Genomic DNA, 23,591 nt, shown 5'->3' with positions numbered 1-23,591 from the left:
ATACATGATTAGGGGGCTGAAGAATCTCTCTTATGAGGAAAGGTTGCAAGAGCTGGACCTGTTTAGCCTGGGGAAGAGAAGACTGAGAGGGGATCTTATCAACGTCTACAAATACCTTAAGAGAGGGTGTCAAGAGGATGGGGCCAGACTTTTCAGTGATGCCTAGTGACAGGACAAGAGGCAACAGGTAAAAATGAAACACAGGAAGTTCCGCTTGAATATGTGGAACAACTTCTTTACTGTGAGAGTGACAGAGCACTGGAAGAGGTTACCCAGAGAGGTTGTGGAGTCTCCTTCTCTGGTGATATTCAAAACCTACCTGGACACAAACCTGTGCAGCATGCTTTAGGTGACCCTGCTTGAGCAGGGGGGTTGGACTAGATGATCTCCAGAGGTCCCTTCCAACCTCAACCAGTCTGTGATTCTATGTGATTCTGTAGTATATCTAACTAGGTTAAAAAGCCCAAAATGCTGTACATCCTTCTTCTGGTAGAAGGTCATGTATATGCAACTAGAGCATTAGGGTCTTATTTTGGAGTCTTCCTAAAAATTCTAAGGAGCAGCTGCATGCCCCTTTCAAATAGAAGAATTGAATCAAGTTCAATTTTAACTGGCATTTATATTATTCAGATGCTCAGGTCATTCAGTGCACGTATTCAGTCTTATCTGGCAAAACTCATATCCTTATGAACTTGTATTTCTTATAAGGAATACTTTATAAGAGCTTGAATTTCTTTTGGCCTGATTCTCAAAGTTGATGATCATATGCAAATTAACAGAAGTACTGCAGAAATAAGATCATGTCTCACACTATTGGAATTTTACTGTTATGATTTAGTAAGAGCACATCATCTGCAGTGACAGAAGATGATAAAAATCTGTGTATGACAGTTTATCACCATGTGACTATGAACAACCAGTGCATTATACTCTGAAAAGGGGAAATGTAATCTAAGGGTGAGGTAGGTAACTAATTGCCAGCGGAGAGAGCAAAATATTAATATTCTGGAAAAAGAGTATAGAGAAACCTTATTAGTAACAATATGTACAATTCCAGTCGTCAGTTTTCAAGCACAAGGAACAGTTTTGGAATAGAGATTCTATTTACAAGAGGAACCTTGGGAACTGAAAAAAACAAATGTCAATAAAAAATACCACTTTTTTTTCCCTGAAAGTACAACCACGAGGTGGAAACAAATGGAGTAAAAAGATGTTTAACTAAGGTATAGTATAAGCAAGAAAAGAACTGGAAATTGGAGAACAATTTCTAACTGTAATGGCAACAAGGTTCATCCTCTTACTGAAAGAAGTGTGGTTATTAAGCAAACAAATAAAAAATCTCTTTAACATGGAGGTTAGCCACCTTGTAAAGAGATTATATAATACAGTTGTTTGTGATAGTAGAGTACCTATCTCGTGACTTAGATTTTTTTGGTAATATGCTTGCAAATCAGAGCACTGAGAATATTGAAATTTGTTTTAATTTAAAAGAATAATTGAAAGGAGAATAGCATTAATGCCTAGAGCATTTGGAAAGATGCAATGATAAGATTTTAAAATTACATCTTTTTAAACTCACATTTAGGAATGAAAATTCCACTCTATTAAAACTGCATAAATAGTTCTGAAGAATGCATATTTTTAGCTTATAAATATATATAAATTGTGCAGACAGAATATTAAATTTTATACTTGCACATTAAAATGTTCTTTGAAATAACTAATTCATTCCCTTTAAGGAATATTACAGTATTTTGCATTTACATTTCGTTCTAATCTTGGCAACAGCTTCTTTTTTTCACTGCATAAGCTATGAAATGTGTGTCAGTTGATATGTAAATTTTTACTATAAACTTGTGAAGGGCTTATCTATGAAAAATGTTAAAAAAGTGTGGATTTTTCAGGTGTTAGTTTACTGTGATTCTCTGCTTAGCCTCTAGTCCAGATGGCAAATCAAGCAAGCAGTGAATGTTGCATGCTGGCATGAATTGAGGAAGGAGTTCAGTTTACTCAGTTTACTGTTCGTCATATCTGACCCAAATATGTTGTATACATTGTGATTAATTTCTGTCTTCTTTCACAAAAGTAGTGTGCCATGATGCCACTACAAGAAAGGATGAAGGAACAGGGAGCTGATAGAACATTTCTAGTGCACTTTGGAGTGAAGATACCATTCTCTAAGATTTTTCTCATGTCGCCATGTTCCCAGATTCTTACAGTGTGAGTCTCTCCCTCAGTCTACAGCTAAACTCATCTTCAGTTTACTGAGCAAAAGTTGTTTTGCTGGGATGTTTAAACACAAATTCTTTGTATAATTGTTCTACACTGTGGCTTTTAGTTTATGAACCACAGTTTTTTAGCTTATTATTCATTGCCTGGAAAGATGGTATGTTAATAACAGTGATCTAGCAAGTTATATATCTCTTTTGGGGGTTGATAACTTGCTTGTGTGCTAAATTTAACTGACCAGAAAAGAATCCATGTTTGAAGGATTATCAAAATGTTACATGTGGGGAGTATTTCCTCTCACAGTAAATACGTCTGAAATCACATATAAAAATATTAGAAAATGCAGTGAGCAAGTAGTTAAAATGTGTAAATGAGTAGTAAATTGTAAATGAAAGTAATTTGCCATATTTGTGTCACGTGGTAGGAACCTGCCATAGTACCTGAGCAATGGCAAACTTTAAATTAGCTAAGATGTTCCAGCCTCTTCTGATATCTGGGAGATCTTTAAGTGTTTTACACAGCCATACCACTTTTCCAGAAAGCTTAGCAGGCCATTAATCATCCTTAAATACATGACTTTTTTTCAAATCCCTATGTCGTCGACTTCTGAGCTGGTACATGCAGACTTGGGAATAGCCTGGAAAAATATGTTGAAGACTAGTTATTGTTCCTGTATTGTAGTTTTCAGGAGAGTATGTCGTCCGCCTTCCTCCTCCCTCCCCAGATAGAATACTGTGATTTTTACCCTGTTACCCTTAACTCAAGAGAAGTAAAATGAAAGCAAAAGAGAGAGTGTCCCGAAAGCAAAAAAGATAATACCTTGTACCCCAAAACACAGTTCGAAAAGGCTTATAAAAACTCAGGTAGCAGAAAAGAAAGAAAACTATGCTTAATCCTCTGTCTGAAATTAAATCCAAAGTGTTTCCTTTTGTTTCCTAAATTTAACTCACAAGGTGTCAGTAAACCTCCCATAATAAGGTAACAACATAAGAAGGACTCGTACTGGTTCGGATCAAGAGTCCATCTAGTGCAGTGTCCTGGCTCTGATGATGGTCAAAGCTTTTTGGGGAAGCATTTAAGAACAGTACAAGTGTGTATTATATCTCTGATTATGGTTTGGGAGCAAGCACACACATAGAACTGTTTCTGGTAAGTAGTGTGGACAAGGCTGCATCACAGGTCTCTTAACCTACACAGTTCAATGAAACTATTCCAGCAGGCTTTGTATCCTCAGGCAGATCCTTTACGACTTGGGGCATGTCACACACATCCTCAGTTTGATGCTATGCAAACACCATTTTAATGGCCTGCAAAATAACCTTCATTATATTTTAGGTAATTTGAATTGGAAAACTCTCGTAAAAATACAGCTTGTGGCAACGGCAGCACCACTTGTGGGCCAGAGGGCTATGAGCTATGTAGTGTGAACATGGTCAGGACTTTCCTATTGGCCTCAGGGCTGGAGGACAGTCTCTAGTCTTCCCTTATTTATTGTGTGCATGTAGTTTCCGTATATTATTAGAGACAAAAGATGACTCTTGTGATGCCTTGAACAGAATCTCTTATGATGCCTTGAGCAATATATTTAAAATTGGATGAGAAAAGCAGAACACAAAGCCGAATAAACACTCTCACAGTAATTGAAGGGTCTTCTTTCCTGTTCCTGTAGCTTGTCACTTAGATACAAAAAAAGATACAAATTATATAAGCTAAATTTGAGAAGCTTCTGTACTATAGACAAAACTTTTTCAAACTACGAAGTAAAAGGCTCATTGTCACATATGAGAAGAGATTTCAGGCCCTTTAGAGCTAAAAGTTTTGTTAAAATTATATCATTTATAGCTCCAGCTCATGTATTCTACAACTGATTACCTATTCTAGATGCAGTAACTTTTTCAATATAAACCTGAATCACCTTCAGTACATTATATTTCTTGTTACTTGTTGTTAGAGACAGATTTGAAGTCTCATGCGCACTTGCTAAAATGATTAGAAAGGCTCCATGTGCTAGTGGTGCACCTGAGGAGTCACTTAAGACTTTATAGCTTTAACAAAGAGAGTGGATTTTGGTGTGGCTCACCAAACAACTTTCTGTAATTTGTGCGGATTTGCATTTCAGTCAGAACACTTTGGTATGTGATGAGTAGTACTTGAATGGGTAGTGTGGAATGGTGCTTAGAAACTGCACCTCTACGGTTAGTGTTATAAGACACCATGAAACAAGACAGAAAGAAGAGAACAGAAGCAAAGTAACGAAGTTCTGAGAGAGTAAGTTTGTCTAAGTGCATAAGGTAGGTAGAAAGAAGAAATATTGCAATATAAGACAGGGAACACTGTAGAAGGTTTTAAAGATGGGACAGCAACAAACAAGGGACGGAAAGGAGTAGTAGGGTGTGAGTAAAGTAAACTTTGCAGTAGCGTTTGGATAGCTGCAAGATAGACCTTCAGATTGTGTTTCAACATTTTTTTTAACAGAACATTTCTGGTTATAGTTCTTCCGTATTTTCTCAGTCCCACTGTTGAGATATTTAATGTCTTTGACATAAGTGTTGGCTTTTTGTCTTGGGGCTATTTCTCACCTTCTGTGTCTTTTGATTGAAATGTCAGTTTTGCATGTGTGACTGGTATCCTTTGACTGCCACGCTTCCTGTGAGTAACATTCATGATGATAGTAGTTCCACATAGATACAGCATGGAAACTTTCAAAATGTTTTGACTTGTACTTACTGAATGCTTATGTGATTTTGCAGGTTTTTATTTGCAATTTTGTTAATCAGGATTTTTGACAGTTCATTTACAAACTGGTTGATATGGTGCTATTACATATGCTTTTGCCTAGTTAGCCGGCTTAATCCAGTAACACATATGACACAATATGAGGAAAATAGAGCCTTCAAGTAAAATTGTGCACTTTATTTCAAAGTAGACATGTCAAAAACAATGGAATATTCCAAATAGTTGAAGTTACATTTTATTAGAATATAAAAAATAAAGCTAAAACAATGTAAATCTTGACATGGGGAAAACTCACAACTCTTGTGTGACTTAAGTTAAATAGAAAGGTTGGAAAACAAATTTGTGGTGAGCCCGTAAGTCATTTGAAGGACTTCTTAATTTTATTTCAGCTTTACTTTTCCATGTTAAAAGCTTTCAGAGATACTTTAGGATTAACAAAATCAGCATATTCATCCTTATGTGTCCCTAAGGAAATTTCCTTCTCTCTGTCACCTCTGAGACTTGGCTGCTTCCCACAGCAAGTAAGACATTTATCCAAGAGCAGAACTAACAATGTATTCATTAAAAGTCCCTCTGCAAAGAAACACATAGACGAGCAAAAAAAGGTTACATCCCAGCAAGAAAATAGGTTTTATCATCCCCAGCTATCCCCCAAAAAAGGTTCTATCAGTAATTGTAGAAGCATGAGACTATATCACATAACAGTGAAAACTGTTCAAATAGCAAGGAAAGTAAGACTATAAGAGGAACAAGAAAAAACCCGACAAAGTTGTATACGCAACAAAACACACTTACTAAAGAGAACTATGGTTGTCCATAGCAAAACTATAAAGGAAGGCATGTGTCAATGAGAGTGATTAGTGTAATGTAAAGGAGAAATTGGAATTTAAGAGTATATGATTATGATGCAAAACTCTGGATTTAGAAGAAGCAAGCAAGAAAAGACAAGATCTTCTAAATTAGGTGCCCAAATGTGCAAATGTGTTTTTATCTGACTAAACTGCAGTTCAGATATTGTTATTTGTAATTGATTTTATGCATCTTTTGCATTTTTTTTTCACATTGTATATGTTTCTTTTGATCATAATGTTGTACTTTTTTTTTCTTTTTTGTGTTGTACTGAGTAAGTTTGTATGTAGAAGTTACCCAAAAAGAGAAAAAATGCCTGTGCTTTAATTTTCTAATGGGAATTGTAAATTCTTGCTATTTCTTTAAATTTTTTAGGTTTTACTCTCATTTCTAGTAAGATTTTTTTGAAATTTTCCAAATGAATGGCTTTTTTTGGAAAATACTGCTTTTGTAAAGTAATATGCTTCAGGAGAGTATACTAGGGAAATACTGACTGATGGGAAGCTGCTGAGGTAACGTGCCTCCCTGGGTAAGCACCCAACAGTCCTGCTGTTGACCTTGCCTGCCTGTTTTGAAGAAGGTGATGTTTTCATTCCACAATTACATGTTTCTCTTGCCTTCCCATTTGGCACAATGATGTCGCATCCAATATTAATGATTTGAGTTATCCCTGCACTTTGAGCCCAGGCTGGTGTTGGCACATATTTTATTACAGGTCTTACATATACTTCATCCATACAAGCCTGAGTCTTAGGTATGTGTGTAGTGGATATCATATTACTTCGTTCATAATGTTTTGGCTAATCAAATCTCATCATTGCCTACAGGAATATGGGCTCATTTTCAAAATGACATCGCCAATTAAATCTGTGCTGCTCATGCTTACTTGAGAAAGCGTGGAAAGATGGAAAATAATGAGGCATCTTGCGCAGTGTTACATGCATTTGTATAATATTAACTAATTCCTATAAATTCTCTGATTAAAATATTATAATCTTGTCCAGGCTGTATTTAGAGTTAAATAATTTAAAGTCATACCACTAAACAGTGAAGTACACACAATCTTGATGGTCCAAATAGAGCATGTGATTTGGGCAGCGCATGCAATCATTCCTCTCAAGAACCTTTCAGGACTAATGAGTGCCCTGCATTTGCATAAACAGATCTATTTCAGTGATAAAACCAGCTATTTATGTAACACACAAGTGAAATTTCCTACCATTCTCCTAATCTCTAGTGTTTTCTTTCCTCGTCTATTCTACTTAAGAGGATCTGATCATTTTTATCTTTTTATTCTAAAAACTTACAAACCATATATTTCAGGCAAAATCCCCTGAAGGATATCATTTAGAAGGAATATTGTGCTATGATTGCTTCTTCACAAAAAACTCTAAACTTACTGGCAGTGTAATACTTTGCTGTTTGAAATACAGCTTGTTAAAAGATAGAGATCTCGGCATTTGAAACTACTTCTGCTAAGATCTGATTCCACAATTTTCTTCCAAAACTTCTGTTTGCTTTGCAGCAATCTGAAAGGCAATTCTTCTTTGGACAATTTTTCAATCTTAAATTTTTTTCTGAATTCCAAGTTTTTCTACTACCTCATAAAATCTTGCGGATAAAACATCTTTTATATTGACAATTCATTTTTATATTAACAATTAATGTTCAGATGAATAATAATAAGATTTACATCTTAAATCTCTTTTATCATTTTTTACATGGAGGAACAAAGCTAAAATATTCTTTAATGCCTGTGGACACTTTTGAATAGTGACACTGTACGTTTTTAAGCCAAATAACAATGCACATAGTGAAAAATAGTGATTCCTGTCTTTACTTCAAAACACAACTTTATTTGTCATTCTTAGATGTTTGCTCTAGCTGTTCTCAAAGGCTTGCAGTCACAAGGCTATTAGCAAACTATTCCAGGGCATTGCTTACGTTGCCATTAGAAAGTGAAATGAGTTTAGGGCTTATTGTACAGATCATAATGAAGTCAATTCTATTTAATGATGTTCCCTGGTTTCTTTGAGGCTACCTTTGAACTTTTATGTGATATCACGTGATATTTTATAACTTCTTTCTTTTACATGTTTATGCAGTGCCTAGTGAAAATGAGTCCCTGATAGCTGGTTAAGGGCTGTGGACTGTGGCACACATTGTAATACTAATTTATAGATTATTTAATCCTCGGTGTATGGTAGTCCTGTGATAGTCCCTTAAGTTTAAGTAACAAGAACTAGACATTTCTCACAAGTTAAATTAGATTGTGAGTATGTGTAAGAGCAAAGGAGGTTCATGGGCAGCGAGAGAAGATCCTGGAGCAACCTTTCTCTTGACAGGCTGACCATCTCGTCAGATGCTTTGTCGTTATTGGAAAAGCAGGTTCATCCATTGCTTTCTGGGCTGAAGAGGCAGGGTCAAGGATGGTGTCTAAAGTAAAGGTTCAAGATGGAGGGAACAAAATATTGTGACAGTAACAGGAACAAGGGAAATAGACCTGGTCTGGGCTTTTTACAGACCATTCTGTTTCTTCTTTAGGGCTTCATTTGGCCTCTGCATTTTAGCATTATAATGAAGCCTCATTGCTCCCACCTTTAGACAACTAAGTAAATGTTAAAATAGAAAAAAGAAACCGGTTACATATATGTTTTTAAAAAGATACAGCTGGTGCTACCAGAAATGCCTGGTGATCATTCAAATTTAGTTCTTGCTCTGACCTGAAAACTTCTCAGTCGGACTGGTATGAGTGCTAGATCCAATCTGTTTTGGCCTGACAGACATTTTTTCTTGCACTTTTGGACAGAGGAGAGGGTGATTCCACTGTCTAAATGCAAACCTTGTATCCTTCTGTTTTGTGACAGGTAACCTTGGGTCTCAACTGGTTGAATATAAAGAAGAGATGTACATAACATCTGACTGTGGGAACACGTGGCGTCAGGTAGGAAGCAGAAGTAATCAAAGGCACCTGGAAGTAATTTTAATATATCCAATGTAATGAATATTAAAATACTTAACTAATCTTTATGTGCCCACTTTTTTGAGGCAGTTGGCTATTACTATCCTTATTTTGCTTGGAAGCTGCAAGAGATTAGGAGATTTGGAAAGCCTGAAATGGGCTGTTCTGCCAGGCTCCACTGCTACTCAAAAAGATAATATCTTTAAAGATCTTGTCATAGGTATCTTGCATAAGAAATGGAATTCCTGTAGATTTAAATAACTTAAATGATCATCCTATGCTAATGATGAAATGAGTACGGGCTAGTTTTTACAGCACTAATACTCCAATCTGAAAGACATAGTTTAGGTAAAAAGGAAGAAATTCTGCTGCTTTTTAATTTGAAAACTTATGTTTAAGCTTAAACTAAACTCTGTTCTTGCTTGAAACTGAGGAAACAAAGATTGAAAAACCCACAAACCTCTGAATGTGTTTTAGTATGATTTAATGAATTCTGAGACTACAAATATCAAAGTATTTAAAAAACAGTCTTGCAATAATTGTAATATCATTTGAATTTTGAACATCTTCTGCTCACAGTGCTTACTGTTGGTTTAAGCACTGTACCTTTTTTTAGGTATTTTTATCCTAAATTACTCTGTCCCAGCTATGTTTAATCATAGGGATATTTTCTTTTTGAGAGTTAAATTACAGCTTCAGTAATGATCATAAAATATAAGTTCTGGAATCTATTTATAATGTATATCAAGGGGGAAAAAAACTCCTCAAGTCGCAGAAGTGTGTCATAAAATTATTTAGTTGCAGTTAAAATATTTTTTAATGTTCAACTGAAACAAAATTCAGTTGTGTTATTATCTGAGAATAGGTAAGTGTGAAGATGCTCTCACTAATGTTTCTGAGCCCAGAGAGAGTGTGAAAAGAGTAATGTAGATGTTTTCTTATATTGCTATTGTAACATGCCATTTATACTCCACAAAAGGGCTTTATAAAAGAAATATGTTAATTTTTGTCATGATAATGTCCTTTGAGTTTTTTGACAATTTTTTTCTCGAGTACTAGCAAAGGATGTTTAAATGCAAAAACCTTAAAGGTTTTGCAGTGTATTCTGTGTTACATAATACTTAACAAAAGCTTCTCTGATGATTTGTTGTCACCATTTATCAGAGTTCCATATTTTTCCATGGAGTAAAAAGTAAGAAGGAAAGAATGAAGGGGCTCAAATTTATATTCTTACTGCTTTTATTTGTGAAATACTCAGGCAAATGAGATGTGATGAAAATCGACCTTAAGATGACTATTCAGGCTGTAAAATCAGTCACAAACTGATCCTCATTATGACAGTCAAAATGAAAAACACTGTTGCTTTCTTTATTTTAATTAAAACTGTTATGAAGCTTTTGAAATCACTTACTCAATCTTAATATTTGTGATCAGAATGAAAATACAGATTCTTTTATCTATTTTATAGCCTCGCTATTCATGATCAAACAGTTCTTCCTGAGAACAGCTGTATGTTTCCTTTCTCGGTTAAAGTTCATGAAACAGAAGACAAGATTTCAGTGAGATAATGTGGAAATTATTTAGACCTCTCCCCTGAGCAGACGAAAGAAGAGCAAATCTCATGTTTTCTGACAATTCTTGGGGTGTGTTTAAGTCACTGACTTGGAAACTGCAGTTGAGATTACTGAGTACCTGTCACCTTTCTCGCATCCCATACATGCTGCTGCAGGGCTGTCTACAAACTCTGCTAGAGGAAAAGCACTCTGCGCTTGTGTAGAGATAGCAGTACAGAAAAGTAAATACAAAGGACTTAGGGAGAAAAGCCAGTTCAAAGAATTAAAGGGTAATGAGAGTGATAAATAAAAGCTATTCTGAAATAATAGCAATATTGGCACTAAGACTCTTAGGAATACAGGACTGAGAGGAAAATCAAAGATCATGTAGTCCAACCATCTGTTCTGAGGCAGCATCAAATATAAATGCAGCATCTCTGTAGATGTTTGCCTGACCTGTTCATTGATCCTTCACTGATCTCCAGATACTCTAGGCTTCCTATGTAGTCCTTCTCCATTTGTCATAGATTTTTCTGAATACTTAACATAAGATGTCCTTGCTTTTTGCTATTGTTATTGCAGTTAAGTTAAGCTGATTTATTTTGGTCTTTGGAGAGCAGTGGTTTCCTGTCACCTTAGAAAAGCCTGTTAGATATTAAAAGATCTTTGTCATGTCTATCCATAGTTAGAAAAAAGCAAACTCAAATTCACCAACTTTTCTTATGAGTCAAATTTCTAAAGCTCTTCTCCCTCTTTTTGCTCATCTTGTGGACTCCTTAATCTGTCATCCCTCTCCTGGAGCATGATAAAACTGAATGCAGTATTACAAATATTATCAGTACTAAATATAATGAGATGATTTCCTGTGATGATGTCTTGATATTACAGGCAACTTAAATCAGAAGATTTCTGTATTATGCAGTAGCATAATGTTGTTGACTGAGATTTAGTTTGTGAACTATGTTTTGGACTAATCTCTGGGACACTGAATTTGTGATAAGTTCTCAACAAGAAACCATTGCTCAGTTTCCTTCAATAATATCTCAGCCGTTTGTATACACTTCTTATAATGATTTCAACTAATCCTATATTTACATAGTTTGCCTATGGTAATGTCACATGGGAGAGTCCATGAAGACTTACAGCAGTAGGATATATAGCTAGTGTTGATAAGCAGAAATAAAAATGCCCAAACAAGAAACCACTGTGAAGTTAAATTCTTCTGATAAATGGAACAGTAAAACAAAGTTTCTGATTAGAAGTAGCCAGAATACAACTTGCACTAGCTTCAGTTTTAAACCTACCTCTCTGTTATATAATGCCTGAGCTGCTTATTAATGTCTCTTGAAAATACTGCTTTACATTGCTTTTAATATTTTAAGACAAACCTAAATTCCTGACTTTGTACTGTACAACATTACACAGTAAAGAGCAGTAGTCTAGGAGCTGATTGACAAGCAGCTTAAATGTCCATGCAGCAACAGTGAGCTAGATGCAGGAGAAGGGAATCTAATCTTGACATTATCATAAACTATGTGGGCTTAGATCATTTTACGTGAACCTTGAAGATACTGCCTAAGGTGAACTTGTGGGACAGATATGTCTATTTGGAAGATCTCTTTACACCAGGAAAATGATATCATAAAATGAGTTAATGAACATGATATTGAATCAGATAGATAAATAAATACTGCCTCCTGGGGGAAATGACCTACCACTGAACACAGTTTTAGACTATCCAGGTTTTACACATTTTTTCCCTGTGGGGCCTGTTTTTTCAGTCTTGATTTTTAAGATGTTAGAATAGGCTGTTAAATGATGAGCATGACCCTATATAGACATCTGAGTGTGTTGGGCTTTTTTTTAAGAACTGATTTCTGTTCATATTTATTGTTGCCATTGCTGTTTCAACAGCATTTGTTGCAACACCATGCTTGAAGTGGAGCAGAGTAAGACAAAGATCCGACTTTCAAAAGAAATGGCTTAAATAAAAGCAAAAAACAGTAACAGAACTTTCGTATTTGATATATTAGAAAAGTAGCCAGTCAAGACACAGGATGGAAAATTAATCTACCAAGATTATACAGAAAAGTCTGTTGTATGTCTAGGAACTGAATCTAGATCTCTGGAGTTCCAGCCCAGTGCTTTGTTTGTAGAAATATTTTTTCTCTATGTCAAGTCCTTTTGCATCAAAACAATTTGAAAAATCTCTTTTAAACAAAGGTACCTTTCTTCTGCAGACGTCAAAGGTATGGATGGTAGCACCTTTAAACACTACAACACCTTTACTGTTGTAAAGGCTAGAATTCCAGCCTCTCACCAATAAGGATGTACAACTGGCTAGTGCTACTGTACGAAAAGTTATACTTCCAGATTTCAATTTGGAAATGGATGTCACTTTGTGAGAGAAGAACGTGACTTAGGGTATTTTTGTTTATTTTTGAAATTTACATATCTGAGAGTGAAGTTGCAAGGAATACATTAATCTGGGACTATTTAAACATGGTTTCAGTGGCTTCACAGAACTCGCTTAATTGTTCCCAACAGATAATCTGCCTAAAGTATCTGCTGAAATTGTTACAATAGAACAGGAACAAACAGAAGAATGAGAGAGGGAGAGAAAAAAAAGTTGATACTATTATTATAAAGCACATAACATTCTCAAAGAACTAAAAAAACATGGAAATATGTTATAATAATTTAGTTCCATACTGGCTAACTACTAGTAGCGATCATAATAAATTTGCTAAATTCGTGGCTGACAGTAGACATACATATCACTTGTTCCTGGGTGCTAACTTAAGCTGACACCAGGACTGCCTTTGCATAGATTCGTTACAAACTGTATGTCTTGGTTTTGTTTCCAGAAAATAGAGACAAATACTTATTTTTGCACTCAACTTTATAGGGGTGAATTCTTTTCAATGTACTGAAGACAAAAATTTGCTTTCATAAGGAACTTAATGTACTGTGGATTTAAAGTATCTGAAGTGTGTGCAAGAAGAGGATGACAGGAAGATCTAATTAATATGCCTAGAAAATGTCCAGCATGCCTTATAGTATGCCACAGTTCAAGTGGAAGTAGGATAAAGCTGGGGTACTGAAATGATGCAAAAGGAGGTGCCTTGGTAATCTTCTAAGAGTAAGAGGGATAAACTTAATTTTGTTAAAATGATAGAGGTGCTGGGTTCTATTGTCTTTGATATGAGAGTGACGCTTTCAGAAACTTCATGTCCCAGCATATACTATTTCATTTTGATTTGAGCAGAAGTTCAGAGTTTGAAGAAAAATCAAAACCTTACTTGCTTATCTGACTCCAAGTGATCTCAAGCTTTTAAGATACATCTAAAATTAATGACTGTCCTCTACACAATTCCCTTCTGAAATATGCAGCTGTGTGGAATAAGTAGATAGGACTCCAAGTGCCTCATATGTAGGTTTTGCCTGTAAACTGGCAACACTGAAAAGCCGATCAGGCACTTGAAGCTGTAGGAGTCCCATAAAATGCTATTAGATGAGAGAGAGACTGAATTTTGAACCCAAATGAAATGCTTACTATTTTTGGTGTAATTGTGAATGTTCTGTAAGATAAAGAATTTTTTCTCCTCTGGTTCGATCTTTTACTGGTAAATCCTCTAAATGTATAAAAAGAAGTGTTTAGTACTGTCAATATTTTCACATTCATGAGGCAAAGTAAAGCTAACCTTTACAGTTTTCACCTTTACTGGGTAAAAGTGTTTGGGAGGCAGTATATTTGTCTATTAATTGCTAAGTGTGTATGGTAACTCTCGCTGTATCACCTGCTTTTATGTTAAATGAACCTTCACAGATTAGTAACATGAGTAAACTCTGTCTTGCAACAAATTTCAGAAGATGTTTATTTGTTCATTCTTTTTAGTGCTTCTGATGACCTCTAGAAAGTGATTTATGAAATTCTGAATCCTTTGTATCATTGAATCACCACTATATGTATTTTGATTACAAACTCAGAGTAGCCTCACTGTGAGATCACAAAAAGTTTCAATTTAAATAAGTCATTAACAATGGAAATACAGAAAATATGCTTGCATCAATTCTTTCAAGTTTTGTAGAGTCTGGAGAACATGTAAGAGAGTCATAGGTAATGACAGCTTTCCTAATTTTTTTTTTAGAATTGAACTACAAAGCATTTCATTTTGCAAGATACACAGAACATAGCAAATACCAAAATAAGGTGATAGATCCCTTGGTGATATGTAATCAGAAAGAACGCAGAATGCACACTGTGAAAAATATAAACTTGGGCTAGGATCACTGTAGACAGTTAAATCTGGCTGTGATTTGAACTTGAAAGTTTTCTGATTCATCTGTTTAACTTTCTTTTCTTTTACAACAGGGATAAATATAAGAATTAAACAGAATTTTTTGTCCCTTTTAATTTGAAGTGCGGACATTATAAAAGATAAAAGATCTTTTAGCTCTGGTTTGCTCATACACTTTATTTTTGCTCTGTTGTGTATTTGTTTGGCTGACCTTTTTTGTCTGGCTTGCAGGTCTTTGAAGAAGAACATCACATCTTGTACTTGGACCATGGTGGAGTTATTGTGGCCATCAAAGACACTTCGATCCCTCTGAAAATACTCAAGTAATGCTGCAGTCAGTTAGAGCAGAGCTATTGTGTATTCAAGATCAAGTTCAGAGTTTAAGATGAGCATTTCAGTGTAATCATGTTAGAAATTCAGGTGGAGGCAGCTTAATTTAACATTCATTAAGTCAACAAAATGCAGGTTGATGTTTACTTCATGATACTGTTGGTACCATGATGTGCTACATTATCCATAATAAATTGATCTAACATCAGTGTAAATATTTTTGCATAAAATTTTTGCATTTTTGCATGCTTTGTAATACAGTTATGCAAGAAGCCCAGTGCTTCTGTGAAATGCATGCACAAATTAACTGTACTGTACAGTGTAGGTCCTGTCATATAATGGGAAGGCAGCATTTGGCTTTTGCAGGTTGTTTGGAAGGAAAAGTTTGGTGCTGCAATGCATTTTGTTAAAAAATGCCGAGTTCTAAACTGCATGATAATTAGACAAAATATGGTAACCTTATATAATAGCATACAAAGTTACCATCTTTAGCCCTATGAAAAGAGGAAGGGACCTTTTAGCCTTTGCAACTAGACTCATTAGTGCATAATACTCTTTACACTAATAGGAACTTAGCTGTGTTTTTGGTTAGCTAGAATAAAAGTTTTCCTTAACCTGAGTATCCAGAAGATTCTGAGGTACACAAGAAAGCAGACTTTTCAGTCAGAATGTTTGGGTGTAGTAGAGTTGCACAGAGTATTTGAAACACATTTTGCTGATTCTTTTTGAAAATGAGATCATCTTTTGAAAATGTTTAGGTGGATAGTAACAGCTCTGAAGGGCCATCCTCTAGGTGCTTGCAGTTATCACACCTTCCACCTGTTCTGGCAATTTAGCTGTTTTGCCTACTTATGTTTCACTGACCTTTGCTTAGCAGGTTTCTAGCTCAGAGACTGCTAGAGAGAATGAAGTGTAAATTAACTGACTCGTGAACCCATAAGGTAGCAGAATGGTTTGTTCACAGATTTCAGTGTTTACTTGTTTAAGAATAGCCATTGTTGTTGGAAGTTTAATACACATCTTCTAATAAAGGTAGGAGCCCCTGGATATGTTGCTGAGAAAAAGATCACGTTAATGAAATATACTAACCAGGCAAACTGTATTTTGGTGACCATAAATCTTGGGATTTAATAATTATGAATTCTTTTGAACTGAATTCTGATTTATTTAAGACTTGCTGTAACTGGAAATCATTTCCGCTTTTTTACAGGTTCAGCGTAGATGAAGGTCAGACCTGGAGTACACATAATTTTACCAGCACTTCAGTCTTTGTAGATGGACTGCTTAGTGAACCTGGAGATGAGACACTAGTCATGACGTAAGTTTTCATTTTCTTCTGTTTTTTCAGAGCTCTCTCTGATACTGCATTTGAACATATTTTTAATTGTGGATGTTTGAGTTAGTCTTTGAGTTAGTAGCTTTTGTTGCTTGCATTCACATAGGCTTTTATACTGATTGTGTCTGAACAGCACTAGTGTGCAGCCTGTCTTTGAAATTATCTGAGTGCAATATTGCAAATTGTAAAGATGAAATGTTATGCTTATATGAGGTCTTCCATAATCATGACTAGAGAGAATAGAATAATAAGACTGCAAAAATAAATTTGAGAAATATAGATAAAAATAACCACTTGATGCATTTTTCCTTTTTTCTAGAGATTCTTAGGCAGAATTCAAAAAAGCATTAAGTATCTATTATTTCTTCTTGTGAAAATTGTCTTCACAATATAAACATCTATATTGTTGTCCTAGTAACTAGCACTGCAGTAGTTTATACAATGAAACTGTGGAATAAACAGGTTTTACTTTTGTGCAGTGATGTGGCAGTTTCTGCGAATAGAGTTAAAAATAACCAAATACTGCAGTTCAGGCCCATGTTTATCTGTCTTTTCCCCAAAGGCCATGGACATCTGGATCTGAGCTGCAGATTTTGTTCTGTCTCTAGGATAAATACTAATATTTTAGAAGTGTTTGAGACTAAAAAACAGCTGTCTAATTTGAGACAAAGCTACATGCTGACTGCAGTAGTAAAGGGAATGCAAAAAAAAAAAAAAAAAAGCATATCTGCAGTCAAATGTGCAAAATGTTACATTTGCTCATATCGCCTGAAACAGTTTGTGCGACCCTTTCTATATCAGTGTGTTCATGACAAGCTTTTAGGAGGTGTGTGAAGGATCTGCAGCAAAAAAGAAATTCAACCCAGTGTACTTAAAAGCATTGTTAAAAGCCATATTCATAATATTGTACTCCACAGGGGTGAATTTGGCCTACTATTCATTCTTTCTTGCTCCACTGTCTTATTTCTCTTGTGTTATGTATGTATATATATATTTCTCCTCCGTTATATATGTATATTTCTCTTTTATATATATTTCTCCTCTGTTTTATATATATCATATATATATATATGATCTGAGAAGAACAAACTTTATTATTCTACCATGCTCCTCTTCTCTTAAGCATAGGTTTATATGATATAATATATATCACACAAAGATACTTAGGATTTATCTGAATGAAAATTTTCCGTTGATTTCAGTGGCAGTGCAGGGAAGGTAAAAGGATGTGTGATGACAGTATGCTCCATTTTTTTTCTAATTCGTTTAAAAAAAAGCTTGAGATTTTGTGAAAATGTATTTAAATGTGTCTGTGTCTGTCTGTGTAGGCCAAAGAGATCATGCAAAACTTGATATAATTTTAAAGTAATCCATCAGAAATATATCAAATTGTAGGTGGGTTTAATATGTGAGCATAGACTGACAAAAAAGCATCATATGGTTTGTATGTTTCTAAGGCTGGAGAAAGAGAATCTCTTTCCAGCCAGTCTTAAATCCACGGTCAGTCTAGTAGGATCTTTACACTAGTTCCACTGAACATGGAGGAGGTAGACTACTTAGCACCACAGGGCAGCCCTAAAAAGACCTGCTGCTTTCTTTCCTGTCTCTAAACATAATGAGAAGAATAAACCTGCAGTATGTGTTTTTCTGTTGCCATTTTGTCAGCTTCCTTACCTCTCCTACTGGCTTCTGACTGGATTTTGCCTTCAGGGTGACATTGTCCACCTACTACTGTTTGTTCTGTCTGACTATGTCACTGTTAATTTCCTTTTAAAACTTTGCACTTGTAGTGATTCACTGGGCATGACTGAGTCTGTGATAATTTGCTGCCTTTAAGAAATGTCATCCAGTGATACATACTCTCTGTTTAAAAAAAAAAATCCACAAATATGACAGTTTTTCCATTTTATTAGAAGGAAGTGACTTTTTGGGGGAGGAGGGGAGAACACTAATTTGTATATGCTAAGATGAACTTCTGCATAGTAAAGGAAATAACTTAATAGAGTCTCTTTCATCCTGAAGAATCCACAAATCCATTACTAAGGATCTCATCTGATATTTTTAACTTGTGCAGGATTCTCATTTTCTCCCTTTGGTAGGAGCTTTGTTTGAATAAAGAGTTTGAACAAAGAATTCAATGTCAAAATCCACATATATTAACAGAGATAAAAAAATTCTGATGTGGGAGGATAGTAACTGAAAGAGTGTGCAGTACAGTGGAACAGAGAGATTTACTCATTTAAAGCTGCTAGTGCAAACTCACAAAAAAGTCAAAAAATGTTTTACTTGTACAGAAAGCAGCTGTTACTGGAAGGTAAAATCCCGGTTCCACTGAAGTTGGTGCCAATGGGCAGGAATTTCCTTCTAGGTGTTCAGGAATTCTTGTTAAAAAGAAAAATTGACAAAAAAAAATGCCTGGGTAAAGACATAAAGGGGTCTGGTAAAACTGCATGTAAGACAGACATTTTATTTTTCCAGCACAGTGACTAGGGCACTAGCTTGGCAAGTAAGGAACTTTCATTTGGATTCCTTTTCTATCCTAACAAATCCAAAATGAAGTGATCTGAAAAGCTTTACTGAAGAAACGTGAACGTGAGGAATGTGAACCTCAAGTCTTCATTTCAGTGTGTTGTGTTTTTTTCAAAACAGAGGAAAACCAGCTGTTGAGTTCTCAAAACTTTTCTGAAAAAAGTAAATTGTCATCTGCCAGCCAACGTTAATCAAAATCATTTATCCCACTGTTGTACAGTATTGAAAATGTGTACTCCCAAATGCAGAGAATATTCATTTTATTCCATTTTGCTCTGCAGTAGATCTAGTTAGGAGTTTTAGGTGTTTTGAGCAACAAATTATTCATAAAGTTTAGGAAACACAGTCTGTATAAAATCTCTAAATGAAGAGCTAAAATCTACCATTTATTGTTAAATGAATAAGGAATATTTGCAAAGAATTTTCTCAACTAACTGATATATATTAAATTCATCAAAACCACGCATGTTCTAATAAGCTTCATTTTGTCCTCAATCCTTTAAGAGTGAAATTTACTGCAATGTTGTACTTTATGATATATTACATTTGGGGAAAAAAATTACTTAATAATACTAGATTAAGTAACCGCCCCAGTTAGTGGAAAAAGGGAAAAATTTGTGTGTCTGAAATATCAATGCCCCTCTTAAAAGGCGGCATTGATAATCCAGACATCCAGATACCAGTTTAGTGGCAAGTCTTCGCTAATTCTGTTGCTGTCATCTCAGTGAACACACACATTGCCATATCAAGTCTGTACGTAGTGGTGTCACTGCCCACCTGTGGTCTTTGTTCCAAGAATATCGGACTGCCCCTATGCTATGCTTCTCCCTCTGCTCTAAAGAACTCAAGTATGTAATGCTTTATTTTTCCCTTTTTCTTGAAGCTGGCCTTTACATCCATTGGCATAACCTATTCAGAAGCGTGGAAACCCCACACTTCCAGTGCCTTGCTACAGCCTGTATTTAGCACATTTTGAGGGCAGACTTGGAAATATATTTGAATAAAAAGAATTGAAAGATTAGGAATCCAGGTCCTGTAAGAATCCTCATTCACCTGCCCATGTTTAAAGACTTGGATGGAGAGTAAGAGGATGACACAGTGACTCTTGTGTTTGGATAGTCTCTGACATTTTGGGGGCCCTATTACTAAGTGTGTGCCTGCAGCTTTGGTACTCTTAACCTCTCTTTCAGAGAGAACATTCTCTTTTAATTTTTAGTTCTAATTAGTGGTGTGATGAGCTAAACAGTTGAAACTTTGGCCTACAGTAAAATTGTTTAAACACTTTACTTAAATTTGGGTGGTCTTCTCAAAATGAAGTAGCCACAATTTGGGTGAGCATACATCATTTACTTCAGGTCTGCAAGGTGAAGTCTGAATGAAAAATTTCTTCCTTGTGGCAAGAGATCTGCCTGTTAAATATGTGAGTAGAAGAAGAATAGAATTTGTTAGCTAAAGAAGTAGTTAGAACATTTTATGCATATCCCAGATAAATCTGATCTTTAAAATGACAGCAGACAGCTAAATGATGTAAAGGTATCCTTTATAATGTCAAGTTTCTCCTTAATGGAAGGAGAACTGTTCTTGAACAGAATTTTAGCAAATAGATAGGAAAAAAAAAAGGTTAAAGGTAATTCACAAACATTGTGGAGTCACTAAGCTAGATAAAATGGGAGCACCCTCTTACTGCTCTTCTCCAGTAGTTCTCAGAACCTAAGCATTCATTCCCATTCTTTTTTTCCCAGCAGACCCAAAACAAAGATGTTTTGGCATAAAAGAATGATTGGCATTTTTTCTGACAGGAAACAATGGAAAAGCGTTTTTTGATTCAATTTTAGCTAAATTATTTCCTCCTCTCATTTTTCACTTTGGCAGCCAAACTAAAAAAAAAAAAAAAAAAAAAAGAAAAGAAAAAGAAAAAGAAAAGAAAAAAATACATTAAGTATATGCATGTGTTCGTAGTTTAAGGCACTTAAAACATAAGTGTCTCAGTGTATTTGGAAATAATACGTTGTGTACACAAGCACTGTTTATCTGAAGTTATTTTATGTAGGCAGGTGTCTGCTTATGCACATGGAAGCATTCATCATTTCTCTAGCTGGAATTTCAGAAGGCCGCTGAAAGTGACCTCTGTTATGTTCTTTGGGGGAATTAAAAAAATATGCTGAATTACACTCTTGATATATAGCAGACTGAAGCTTGAATCTTACTTACTTTCTTCCATTTTATTTGTGTGAACTCTTTGACTTATTTAGTTTTTGTTTATTTTACAATAGTGTAAAGAAAGCAAAGACAATTGTTAAAAATGGAAGCATATCTGTAAAGATTCCTCTGGTTGTTTCTCTTTGGAAAATGGTAGACTTCAAGTAACACTGTACTCATAGTCATGACTAACTCACTCTTCTAACATGTACTCTCTTGAAAATTTTTCTGTAATAATTTCACCTCTTCTGTGAGGTATGTGGAACGCTGCCTGTTGACATTGGTTGCATCCTCCTAGTACCCCTGCCTAATTGCTTTACTCCTTCAGCTTGATCATTTCTTTACAGACCATAGCATGGAGAGGGCATACATCTTACTATGTGTTTTAAGGCATGATAATAATACAATTAGAACAAGGAACAACGAAGAAAGATTGTCACATTTATTTGCTTTTTTGGTTATATTGTCATCGTTTGTAGTAAAGATAGAAATGCAGCGTCACAGTATGCTAAATTCACTTACATTTGTGATCCCTTGTAAATATGATTTATTACATAAAAAGAAGCCTTATATTGGGGAACACAACCCAAATATCACTTTTCAGTGTCTCTGTGACTACTTCCATTTAGATGAAGACTTTTCAGAAGATAGACAGGGTTGTTTAAATGGTTAACTAGCAGTTGTTTAAATGGTTAACTAACTATTTTGAGGTTTAGATCCAGAGAGGGTGTTAGGTACATGTCTTTTTGTTCATGTTTGGACATCTTTGCTTAGGTGCTTCCTAGAAAAGTTGATTAAACCTGTTACACAAGATTAGAACTATTGTGATGACACCAGATATAAGTGATGTGGGCGTTGAATTGACCCTAATTCGAATCTTAAGATTTTATTCTGTCAACAGTTTGGTATATACTTGAGGAATCCCCCAAAGCAAGAGAAGTCCTGTTCAAGCTCCATGTGGCACGTTAAGCTAGGAGAGCATGTCAACAGTGTGGTTCTGGACTGTGCAAACAAATTCTACTACCTTGGCAGGCAGCATCCTGTTTCAGAACATCTTGGTTGATGAGAAGTCATAGAGAGGAGAGCAAACACCAATGCAGCACTTGAGAGATTAATGCAGCTTGGCTAGAATGAAAAAGTCATCATCAGATTTCAAACAAAAGTAGCTATACATCACACTGTTGTCATCACTACCCTTTAATACAAAGGTTAGTGGCAATTTAAGTTGCCACGTTAAACATCTGAATAAATTCCACATATGCTGTTTTCATGATCTACATGGTGCAGTATACCAGGACCACTTCCTCAACTTTGAGATCTTTGAATGTTCTCAGCTATTCACTAGTAAAGTAAAACAGTCTCAGGGGTCAACTGTGCTGCTCTGAGTAGCTGGTGGGTATGTTAGACATCAGGCTGCTCAAAGCTATTTTCTGCTGTCAGAGTGATAAAATATGGCTAACAGCTTGGAGCTAAAACAGTGAAACCAATATTACAAAAAGTTGCTCAAGAAACATCTTAATTTATATGGCGTTAGATCCTTGATATGGGATACTATAGCTAAAATATGTCTGCTCTGGCACAGACTTGTTTTGATGCTGTGAAAGTTCATGAAAAAAGTCCTGAAAAAACATAACAGAAAAGTACTTATGAGGAAGGTAACTGCAGTGAATATAAAAAGCTATGCCTGTGATATCTGAGAGTGGCAGTGTATTGTAAAAATCAGCTAACTTCTTATGAATGAAGCCATGGAAACTGAATCTTTACCTGATAAGTTTTTGGGAGACTCCAGCATCATCACCATCATAGCTTCAGTCAGGTGGTTTGCAAGTGACACTGACAGCAAGTGACACAGTTTTTACTGTTTATGTGAACTAAGAGCTACTATTGAATAGAAACATGAATTTCCTGTAAAAGATTACTATTGCACATAATTTCTGTTAAAATTCGTGCACTGATTATGAACCTTATCAGGGACAGAAATAGCCAGAATTCTTCCAGCAAGTAGTTCAAATGAATTGGCTTTAAAAACTGCATTAAAGTGTCTTACCTTTTAAATGATGCAATCAAATTAAAAATGTTTTGTTCATAAATGAAGTGAAGTTAAAATTATGGATCCCAAATTCTTGCAAATAAAAGTAAATGAATTTCCAAAATAATTGGAATTCCTTTCAAAAACTATTTAGCATTGTCTTTCATAGTTAAAGTAGTATTGATTTGATGGCTTTCTAATGACATATAATTAAGAAGAATATTGTACTAGCTAATGAATTGCCATCATCTTGATATATATCTTAAAATCATCAATTACACTTGCTACACCATTCCATTTTTTCCATTCATTATTTTATCAGACATAGATATTTTGCATATTAGCAATTAGAATATGATTGCTGCCATGTAATGCCCTATTAGAGTTTGTATGTTTGGTTTATCCATTGAATCCTTTTTAGAAAATGTCTTTCTTATTTTGAAACAATAGTTTAATTCTGGTGATATTTGGCTATACGTTTGAAATCTTCTGATGCATCTTCAAACTCCTGATCTCAATAAGGCTACAACTGTTGTTG

The 23,591-nt window shown here is 35.2% G+C and overlaps 1 protein-coding gene across 1 annotated transcript in view; it reads left to right on the top strand.

The window, feature by feature from the left end:
* The window catches only part of SORCS2 (sortilin related VPS10 domain containing receptor 2), a 541,923-nt gene that overhangs the window by 477,517 nt on the left and 40,815 nt on the right, over positions 1-23,591 (top strand). The window contains exons 12-14 of the mRNA XM_062575300.1: positions 8,682-8,758; positions 14,862-14,953; positions 16,171-16,278. Of these exons, the coding sequence (XP_062431284.1) occupies positions 8,682-8,758; positions 14,862-14,953; positions 16,171-16,278 (277 nt within the window). The remainder of the gene's footprint in view (positions 1-8,681; positions 8,759-14,861; positions 14,954-16,170; positions 16,279-23,591) is intronic.

This window comes from Rhea pennata, chromosome 4 (assembly GCF_028389875.1).
Source record: "Rhea pennata isolate bPtePen1 chromosome 4, bPtePen1.pri, whole genome shotgun sequence".
In the NCBI taxonomy this organism is placed as follows: Eukaryota; Metazoa; Chordata; class Aves; order Rheiformes; family Rheidae; genus Rhea; species Rhea pennata.
The sequence above is the reverse complement of the archived record's forward strand: the minus strand, read 5'-3'. Positions and strand labels throughout refer to the sequence as shown.